This window comes from Palaemon carinicauda, chromosome 15 (assembly GCF_036898095.1).
Source record: "Palaemon carinicauda isolate YSFRI2023 chromosome 15, ASM3689809v2, whole genome shotgun sequence".
Classification (NCBI taxonomy): Eukaryota; Metazoa; Arthropoda; class Malacostraca; order Decapoda; family Palaemonidae; genus Palaemon; species Palaemon carinicauda.
In genome coordinates, this window is record NC_090739.1 from 36652809 (window position 1) to 36664593 (window position 11785).

The 11785-nt window shown below is 34.4% G+C and overlaps 1 protein-coding gene across 1 annotated transcript in view; it reads right to left on the minus strand.

Moving 5' to 3' along the window:
* Nucleotides 1-449: 449 nt before the first annotated feature.
* The window catches only part of LOC137654556 (regulator of nonsense transcripts 1-like), a 61300-nt gene continuing 49964 nt past the window's right edge, over nt 450-11785 (minus strand). The window contains 5 exon segments of the mRNA XM_068388285.1: nt 450-2672; nt 3229-3414; nt 3657-3988; nt 4160-4412; nt 7342-7575. Of these exon segments, the coding sequence (XP_068244386.1) occupies nt 2664-2672; nt 3229-3414; nt 3657-3988; nt 4160-4412; nt 7342-7575 (1014 nt within the window). The 3' untranslated portion in view covers nt 450-2663.

Below are 11785 nucleotides of genomic sequence, written 5' to 3' on the forward strand. Positions count from 1 at the left end.
ATTCTAACATCCCCAAAACAACCTGGATGCTTACAACTTTCCTCCCTATTGCCTGATATGATGAATACTCACGATACCGATAACTTTAAATGTCCAGCTGGTACAGGTGGCTCCAAAATATCCACAAGCAGAATGGTCTTCGGCCTTCTTATGTTCCTGGTCGAGGTAATAGTGCAACTACCCCAGTGGCCAAACCTTTAGTGTCAGCTGCACTTATACAAGTTCCACAACTTGGCATCATCTCCTCCAACTGAAATGCTTTTTTGCAAGGTATTACACAGATGTCTGGATATCCTAAAAAGTTTTTTTTTATTTAATAAGTCACAGGCCCTCTGTATCAGAAATGCCCCACAAATAATGAGGGCTGACTGTATTTGACATATTTGAACAAATATGATTGTACACCCAAGACACTGCAGATATATTGCACAGGGAAATGAAACTTCCTATTAGTTCAATGGTATTCATGATGTTTTATTCAATGGTACCACCATTTTAATGGGAAAAATAAAAATATAATCTTTGATAAACCATTTGCAACAAAATTTTAATGATCACGACCTTTTTTTTAGTCATAAAACCAAAATATGCTCCCAACAACAGATATTTTCACAATAAAATCAGTGATAAACAAGTCCTCAGTAGCCAGTATAATGGGGGTGTTTCAGTGTAAACTTAATAAGCTAGAGGTTTTACTTTGTAAACATACTCGGTTGTTATGACCGCAGAAATTTTACTCCTTATACATGCATACTAAATTGTTAAAATTAATCTATTTCCTAGAAGCTTTCAAGCACACTTTGCTTGTCAACTGATTTCTCCAATGTTTTGGTATATTTCACTAAAACTATATCAAGAAACTTGCTCTATTGCTCAAGAAAAAAATATTTCAATTTGACATTTACAATAATAAGTTGTTAAATTCAATATGATTTGTTAACATAAAAAGATAAGTTGACTATCTTTTACCTGTAATATAGTAGTGAAATTTCAAAACTTAAATGATTACAAGTATTAGCAAATACATTTAATAAAACCTACCTGATCAAAAATAGGCTTATGGTAGCCTTTCTCCTACATGTAATTGCTACCCTTAAAACATAACCTGGTCGGTTTTGTGTAAACATATTGGACTTGAATATCACTGGGATCTTACTGTCTTTACATCTCCTTTTGCAATCATAAAGCTTATTGCAGATCATATAAAAAACACCTTTAACTAGCCAAAAATCATCTAAATCTTATTCAACTTAAACCATTTTGTTTGAAATTAATTTTTTTTTTCTAAAATTATATACTCTGTAGAAAGAAGTACAAGGCTGATTTTTTCATTAACCAGCAGACTAAAATTCAATTTTTATTAGATATTGTGAAATATTGAAAACAACTGTCTTTTATGAATCAGAAAACTTATTTCAGCCACAGTCAGTCTGCATATAAAACAAGACGGCTAGCAGGCAACTTTATTTCGTAGAACAGCATGATGACTTCAGTCTATTAGACTGTGCTTGTTCAATATACAATATACCATCATGATATGAATCTGATTACGTGTAGCATTTCAAAATTTGTGTTTTTAGTGCAACTGTCAAGATAAAATATTTCCTGAACTCAAATTTCTCTGCATCTTCAAAAATAGTATTGTTCCAAATCAAGTATTATTCAGATCATCCCTTAACTAAATGAAGAAGGGAAATAACTAAAAGAATCCCTTTAGAGAAGAAAATATGCATAATAGTTATATGATCATTGTAACAATTTCCACCTGCCCCAATTTTTCTATTGCCAATATTAGCTGTTACCCAATTACAAGGTAGCTACCTCAGACAACAATCATTCTTTTTATTACTTTTTTGAAACCACCACATGTACAAAACATTCAAAGAATTAAAACTGGTGAAAATAATAGATACTAATTATATATGTATTCCACCTGTGCAGATATTGCATTAAAACTTATTACAGAACCAAATACCCTTCAAAACATGATCAATGAATTACATAAAGAAAACATAACAGGAAAAGTGTGATGACAAAAACTGATGGGTGTACCTATTTATTCTCCTTTCACTCCAACCCCACATGGTATAAACAAGTGGGTTGAGGAGATTCAGGTGTGTAAAGTGGGCCACTCCACTAGTCAGGACACAGGCCAGGTCAGTACAATTGTCGTCAATGGTCATACCAGTCACTGCTAACACCCTTCCAATAATGGGGTTTATGAATTGGCTCACTGGTAATAAAACCACCCCTTATGCCATCAGTAATTTTAGGCTGAAGGTTAATCCATACTTCTGGATTTGATTCATCTAGGAAATGTAAATGGTATTCCATTAGAACACTTACTGAAGATCACTAGGCCAAAATTACCTGCTTTTGATCAAATTACGGTAAAACCTTTCTAAGCCTAATTGAGTTTGAGGGTCTTGATACCATTCATATGATTTTGTTAACCAATGCTTCCTCATCAGCTTCCACAGCCTAGAAGTAAGCAGATGACCAACCAAAACTGACGACTCCTTTAGGCTGCTTATTCCTTGTATGCCACTGTTGCTTCTGTGCCTGCTGTGGGTCCCCCCCTCTATTGCTCCACCTGCTGTTTCGCTGCTCTGGTGCGCTGCTTCATCGCCTTCATGCGCCAGGGGATCTTATCACGTCTGCCATCAGTACGGCTGTAAATTAAAGTTTCAGTACATTGATGATAATCCTTTTAGTTTACCATTTAGAAAGTATTGTAGATACATACATACATATATATATATATATATATATATATATATATATATATATATATAATGTATAGAAATTCAGTTGAACTTAAAACCAAAGAGAAAAAAATTAGACAATAAATGACAAAATTGAAATGCGAACAGTAGACTAGTAATAATGAAAAATGGTATGGAAAATTGCATATCTTCCTAATGATATCTCAAAAATAGACAAATCAACATATAAATTTCCATTTCTACTATATAGAGAAATAGCACTGTTTCATATCTAATTATAAAAACACAATTAAGCCTTCACTGTGATCATATGATTCACATAGAAAATGGAAGCATGGGACAAGACAATGTAGCCTTTGCCCAATACTGAAGTTCAAATATTTTCTACCCACAAGTCTACTTTAAAATACAGTGAAGTCTTCCAACCAACCAACAAAAGAATATTTTTCTTAAACTATTCTGCATAATATTTGTTAAGTTCTAAACCAGGATGACTACTTGCCTGTGAGAAGTGGTGCGTCTGTGAAGATGGAGTGAAAAACGCACGGTCACCCTGGTAAGTGGAATCCTGGGAGAGGAGGCCATCAGTTTGACTTTGGAACTGGTCAACCATATAAGAATCCTGGGATAATTCTGCTTGTGAAAGTCCTTGTGAAAGTCCACTCAAACCACCAGGCCCAGACATTCCCTGAAAAACAAAAATGAAGTCAGCAAAAGCAGAAACTAATATGAAATACAATTCCATGTAAATTGGAATGAAATAATGTTCAGTTTTGAATTAAATGCTGCCAACATTAGTTGTTATTTTGCAACAATAACTTTTCTGTCATTTGGCAAGAATCATTTGTTACAACATATGGCGTGAACACAACAGTTTTTTAGTTTAGCATTGAAAAATAGTGCCAAGAAAGCTATTAAATTTCATAATACCTGTGATAAATGTCCTTGTGTTAAGCCAGGCTGGGAATAACTTTGTGTAGTAGGATCTTGACTGAAAGGCTGAGACAACTGAAGAGCACCTGCTCCACCAATATTTTTATTAGGTTTTCGATTGCCAATTCTACCACCTCGGGCCCCTCCTCTGCCTCCTCTAGCCTGTGCTAATGCCTGTTGGTGCTGCTGATAGAATCGAGGTGGCACATGAGCCATATTCATAAACATTCCAACAGGCACTGGCAAATTGCTTAAACCTGGTTGTGAGTGGTCAGCTGAAATGTAGTCCATTGCATCATGCGCCCGTCCATACATATCGTACTGAGGTCCTGTGATATAAAGACAAAGTTTATATATTACTGAAAGAAGTGAATTGCAGTAAACAAAATTAAATGAACAATCAAAGGGTAACAGCAATGTTAAGCTCTACCAATTATGTGATTTTTTTTTCAATTTTTGTAGTGTATATATGTTAATATGTAACTCAAGCCTATAACTACCTCTGAAACACTGAGATGGAGGAGGCATTGTTCCATTGATGTGACTTGAACGATCATACATAGATCCTGGTACCATAGCTTCACGTGCATCATACATTGCGGTGTTCATGAAATGTGATCCTGGGTTGGTTGCATTGATTAGTCTCTTTGGCTTGCTGAACTGCATCATAGACTCCTTCAGGTTATTGAGAGGACCTTCAACCAAAACTTTCTTCTCCTTGAAATGATGTAGCAAATGATTCCACAATCCTTGCTGCTGACAAAAGGAAACATTATAGACTTAACTTTTAAGTACCTAACACCTACGGTCACTTTATTTTGTCCTTGAAAAAAAAATGTCCTCAACAAAACGGACTTGCAACGACAAAACAAAACCCGCTAAAAAGCCCATGCAAAAATAATTTGATAAAATAAATTTTATATAGACAGTATAAACAATGTGAAAGCAATAAAACAGTTATCTTGTAGAATAATAAAATAAAGACTGTAAATATGTCAAAGCACACACCACATTTCCAGTGTCATAAGAGCACTATTTTTCCAGAAAAATGCCTCTCAAAAACACCCTGTCTCAACACTAGATAAAAGTTGTAAAGGGAGGTTTTACAACCCTCAAACATGTCCAGTAATGACATACAAGCACTCACACTCACCACATTAAATATAAGCCTACAAATAATTCATGTGTTGTAAAGGTAAATTTATTTTGAAATTGGACTTGATTTAATTTAGGTAACAAGAGATTTATTCATTTTGGTGATTAGCTAATGACTCACCAACACCATATACACACAATCATACAACTAACAGCATTCTAGCTATGCATTATTTCTTCAATTTCTCATACTTGGTTGATATTTTGCAATAGAGCAACATTTTAATAATGACTTTGTTACCCCCGTTCCGAAATACAAAAAGATTGTTGTTGAACACGACCTTAAAGGAAAGATCAAACTGCAAGTTGAGTGCAATGTTAGCAAAAAATAACTAGACAGAGTCACACTAACAACAGCTCAAGTATTCCACCTAAGGGAATTTCTACTGAATTCTTAATTAGATCAAAAATTATTGTTTTTTATAAATATGCATACATGAGGAATTTAATAAATATGTAACTTTTACTACTTTACCAAATTTTGATCAAGAACATTTGGCAACAATACTTACATCAAAACAAATTGCTTGAATTTCTTAATACGCTAAACGTGCTGAGCGTTGCGCACTGTGGTGGCAACTACAGCTGTTCAAGTGGTTTTTTGTGTAATAAAATTGGGATAAGCAGTGAACAGCTTATTAATATTAACCTAACGCATTTCAAAACACTCAAATTATGAAAATTTACATAGATGAAAAATGGCAATGTAGAGTTGCCTACTAGGATTTGCTGATACGATAGGTTATAAAATCCTCAAATTCATTTTTCCTGAAAATTTCTTAGCTAATTAATTATAGGGTGTCATTTATCACTTTTAGCGACTTATAAGACAGGAAATACAGTAACAATACATTCCATAACAAGCTATAATTACAACTTGATTAGGCCACAATATTCCTAAAAACATGCAGTAACCAATTTAACAAGATTATTCAATATCATATCAAATATATAAAACAAAACTTTTCATGCATAAACAGTACCTAGCAAATCGCGAAGTATTTTACAAATATCAGTGTTTTTTTTAACATATACAGAACAACTTAATGCAAATTACTGTCCTCTTCCTTAAAACTAATGAAGTTTATGGAAACTTTAAATAAAATGACTCCTGTCATAACGAACAATTTACTATCACTAATAAATGAGATTACTAATTTTACTTGGGCTAAAACCTTCCTGATTTTATATAATTAATAATCCTGGTATTTTAACGAAGTCATGGTGACCTGCTACCTTTTAGACTTGGGTCACTCATTCTAGCTATTTAACAAGACAAACTCTGTTTCCAGAGGCCTGATTCTGTAACAAATATTTCTCTCCCAGAGAAAATGGTCATTTATCTTAAATGAGTAGCTCCCTTTATTATCAAAATTACATTTAGGTATTTTTAATTCAACCAGAAATTATCAAAATATATCAAATAAGTTTTATTACTTAGAAAAATTATATTTGGGAGCAGATTCTAAAAAATTCTTATAAATATCTCTAATTTATTTATTACCAAAGTTCAACATTTGCTGCTGGTTAAAGTTTGGATTATCAAAATTTGTACTTGACTATGTTAACCTCCATAACCTACGACAACAATGTGTGGGGGGAAAAATATCAGATGTATATGATAAAATAATATTGTTAAATGTCTTGAAATTAACTATACTCACAAATTTAAGGTTGGAATTTCCTTATACACGTGCATGCACACACAAAACACTTTTGTCTCCCTCAATTCTATATCACACAACATAACTTCTAATTTTTACTTTCATAGATTAATTGACATTCCTCATTCTTATACCAATGATTTAGTACACTGTAACTAAAAGAATATGAAAAATAAGGAAGACATTAGAATGACTTCAAAACAATGTGACTGCATTAGAAGAATGTTTACTAGTCCAAATAATACTGACATAGTAAGGTTTCAACTACATAAAATAAAATACTAGTTTCCTTAAAAAGAGTAATCTCCTCCATAGACTAGCACCGGATGCTACTCCCTGTTATCTTATATTCAACTCTATCCTCACACCTTCCAACCAATGAGCATATCTTCCATTGCAACTGAATGAAAATATTGCAAGTTTAACCAGCGATAAGTAAAGATCATGGCTGGAAAAATCGATGCAACATACTATCCCAATGAATAGCAAGCATATCAACACTAAAAATTGAAGTCTAATAAAGATATTCATAAATTACAACACACCATACACCAGTGTTGAAGAATTACTTGTATTAAAAATTCATGAATTGCTACACTAAAAAAAAATAATTAGATCACAGATTTCCCTAAAGAGGTGATTTTATGTTTATTCCCCATTAATTAAGAAATTTAAATCCTAAATAGGCAATCAAACCAAATATCTGGTGAATAATAAGGAAAATCATTTGAAATGTTTTCCTTATCAAATGGGAAGCAGACCTTCAAAAGGCATATTGGAAAAATCACTTCTGAAAATTCCTACAGATTTCCATAAAATGATGCGAGCTAAGTAAATTAGTTATGCAGAAAACTTGATCTTACCTTAGATAGTACTTTTGGGTTGCCAACAATGATAATGCCATATCGAGCACGTGTCAGAGCAACATTTAATCGACGAGGATCTGAGAGAAATCCAATACCCTGGTGTTCATTAGAACGCACACATGACATGATAATCAAATCCTTTTCACGGCCTTGGAAGGCATCTACACTGGCAACTTCAAGACGTTGATACAATTTTTGGTTAAGTGGTCCTTGATACTGCATGTATTGTACCTGAAAAGTGGAAATAATAATTAGGAACAAAGTTTTAGCTTTGAAAGGATTATTCCAAAATTTTTAAAAATATAAAAAAATTTAAGGCTTGATTTACATGTAAATAGACAAAATACCATAATTTTCTAATCAATTTTATCAATATACATACATACATACATATATATATATATATAATATATATATATATATATATATATAATATATATATATATATAATATATAATATATATATATATATATATATATATATATATATATATATATATATATATATATATATATATATATACTGTATATATATATATATATATATATATATATATATATATATATATATATATATATATATATATATATATATATATATATATATATATATATATATATATATATATATATATATATATATATATATATATACTGTATATATATATATATATATATATATATATATATATATATATATATATATATATATATATATATATACAGTGATACCTCGGTAGTCGAACGACTCTATACTCGAACAATTCGGAGTTCGACCAAAATTTTCGAGAAATTTTTGCTGCGGTGCTCGACCAAAAATTCGGTACTCGACCAGCCGAACACGTGACGACCGCATGGGCTTTGTGATGATCGCGCCATCTCGGCCACTCTCGCTTGTTCGGGAAGCATCAGTTCTCTCGAGAGCGTCACTCAGACAACGCGCGATCAGCATTCGTTGTGATTTAGTGATTTTCAGTGCTTTTAATTGCTTTTTTAGCTTTCATAATGAGTCCCAAGAAAGTAATGAGTGTTAAGGGGAAGGAGAAGAGGAAAACAGTGCGAACAACGATCGAGTTGAAGAAGGAAATTATAGCGAAATATGAGAATGGTGTACGAGTGTCCGATTTAGCGGTAGAATACGGAATGGCGAAGTCGACCATTTCTACGTTTTTAAAGCATAAAGAAATGATTAAGAAGGCGAATGTTGCAACGGGAGTTACGGCGGTAACTAAGCAAAGGCCACAAGTGATTGAGGAGATGGAAAAGTTGCTTTTAATATTTATTAAAGAAAAACAGTTGGCCGGGGAAAGTGTTAGTGAAGCGTTCATTTGTGAAAAAGCGTTGCATATCTATGAAGAATTAGTGAAGAAAAGTCCGAGTACCAGTGAAAGTGATTCATTTACATTTAAAGCGAGCAGGGGTTGGTTTGAAAAGTTTCGTAATAGAACAGGTATTCATCGTGTTACTAGGCATGGGGAGGCAGCTAGTTCGGATCAAATTGCAGCCGATAAATACGTGGGGGAATTCGATCGGTACATAAATGAACAAAATTTGATCGCACAACAAGTCTTTAATTGTGATGAGACTGGGTTATTTTGGAAGAAAATGCCAGCCAATACGTACATTACCAAGGACGAGACGAAGATGCCAGGTCACAAGCCAATGAAAGATAGGCTAACATTGTTGCTGTGTGCAAATGCAAGTGGCGATTGCAAGATCAAACCCTTGTTAGTGTACCACTCGGACAACCCCCGGGTGTTCAAACGAAATAATATTTGTAAAAGTGCACTACCAGTTATGTGGCGCTCGAACACTAAATCTTGGGTCACAAGACAATTCTTTACTGAGTGGATAAACGAAGTGTTTGCCCCCCAGGTTAAGGCTTACCTCATTGAAAAGAGCTTGCCAATGAAATGTCTTCTGGTTATGGACAATGCTCCTGCACATCCTCCAGGTCTCGAGGATGACTTGAAAGAAGAATACAGCTTTATCAAAATCAAATTCTTGCCCCCCAATACTACTCCCATACTCCAGCCCATGGACCAACAGGTCATTTCAAACTTCAAAAAACTCTATACCAAGGCCCTTTTCAGAAAGTGTTTTGAAGTGACCAGTGACACGAAGTTGACCCTAAAGGAATTCTGGAAGGAACACTTCAGCATCCTCAACTCTGTTAACATGATTGACCAAGCTTGGCGAGGTGTGACCTATAGGACATTGAACTCTGCCTGGCGTAAGCTGTGGCCATCATGTGTCACAGAGAGGGAGTTTGAAGGTTTCCAACCAGAGGCGGGTCCAAGCACTGCTACCCCTGTAATTTCTGATGACACTGATGTCGTTGAGGAAATTGTTGTCATGGGCAGGAGTTTGGGGCTTGAGGTCGACAAGGATGATATTGATGAGCTTGTAGAAAGCCATTCTACCGAGTTGACTGTGGAGGAATTGTTGCACCTGCAACAACAACAGCAGCAGGATCTGATTGTGGAGCAGGAATCTTCAGAAGAGGATGAGGTAAGGGAGGATGTTCCAAGTTCTCTCATCAATGAAATTTGTTCCAAGTGGGCAGATGTGCAGGCTTTTGCTGAAAAATACCACCCAGAAATTGCAGTAGCAAACCGGGCAGTGCATATGTTTAATGATAGTGTCATGTATCATTTTCGAAGAATACTGCAGAGGAGGAAGAAACAATTAACAATAGACCAGTTTTTCACAAAAGAAAAGAAAGCTGCTACATCAAAGCCTGTTTCTCCTCCAAAGAAGAGACAAAGAAGAGAAGAAACCCCTGAAATAGATCTGCCCACCCTTTCATTGGAGAGAGAAACAACTCCTGAAGGAGAACTACCCCGCCACATCATGGAAGGGGACTCTCCTTCCAAGCAGTAACCTCCCCCTTCCATCCTCTCCACATCCATCCCTGTATGCCATCGAACCGCTGCTCAAAGGTATGTTCACTACAGTACAGAAAATGGTTTAAAATTGTTTTATTTTAGTACAGTAAATGGTTTAAAATTGTTTTATAGGATTTTCTGACCAATTTCATACACATTTAGATAATTATTGTTGTTTAGGCACACGTTTTATTAATATTTTGGGCCTGTTCGAGTGCTTGGGAACGGAATAGAATATATACCATTATTTCTTATGGGGAAAAAAAATTCGGTACTCGAACAAATCGGAGGTCGAACACGGATCTCGAACGGATTATGGTCGAGTACCGAGGTATCACTGTACTGTATATATATATATATATATATATATACACTGTATATATATATTATTATTATTATTATTACTATCCAAGCTACAACCCTAGTTGGAAAAGCAAGATGCTATAAGCCCAGGGGCTCCAACAGGGAAAAATAGCCCAGTGAGGAAATGAAATAAGGAAATAAATAAATGAAGAGAACAAATTAACAATAAATCATTCTAAAAACAGTAACAACGTCAAAACAGACATGTCATATATAAACTATTAACAGCATCAAAAACAAATATGTCATAAATAAACTATAAAAAGACTCATGTCCGCCTGGTCAACAAAAAAGCATTTGCTCCAACTTTGAACTTTTGAAGTTCTACTGATTCAACCACCCGATTAGGAAGATCATTCCACAACTTGGTAACAGCTGGAATAAAACTTCTAGAGTACTGCGTAGTATTGAGTCTCGTGATGGAGAAGGCCTGGCTATTAGAATTAACTGCCTGCCTAGTATTACGAACAGGATAGAATTGTCCAGGGAGATCTGAATGTAAAGGATGGTCAGAGTTATGAAAAATCTTATGCAACATGCATAATGAACTAATTGAACGACGGTGCCAGAGATTAATATCTAGATCAGGAATAAGAAATTTAATAGACCGTAAGTTTCTGTCCAACAAATTAAGATGAGAATCAGCAGCTGAAGACCAAACAGGAGAACAATACTCAAAACAAGGTAGAATGAAAGAATTAAAACACTTCTTCAGAATAGATTGATCACCAAAAATCTTGAAAGACTTTCTCAATAAGCCTATTTTTTTTGCAATTGAAGAAGACAGAGACCTTATATGTTTCTCAAAAGTAAATTTACTGTCGAGAATCACACCTAAAATTTTGAAAGAGTCATACATATTTAAAGAAACATTATCAATACTGAGATCCGGATGTTGAGGAGCCACCGTCCTTGACCTACTTACAATCATACTTTGAGTTTTGTTAGGATTCAACTTCATACCCCATAATTTGCACCATGCACTAATTCTAGCTAAATCTCTATTAAGGGATTCACCAACCCTATATCTACATTCAGGGGATGGAATTGATGCAAAGAGAGTAGCATCATCTGCATATGCAACAAGCTTGTTTTCTAGGCCAAACCACATGTCATGTGTATATAGTATGAAAAGTAATGGGCCAAGAACACTACCCTGTGGAACACCGGATATCACATTCCTATAATCA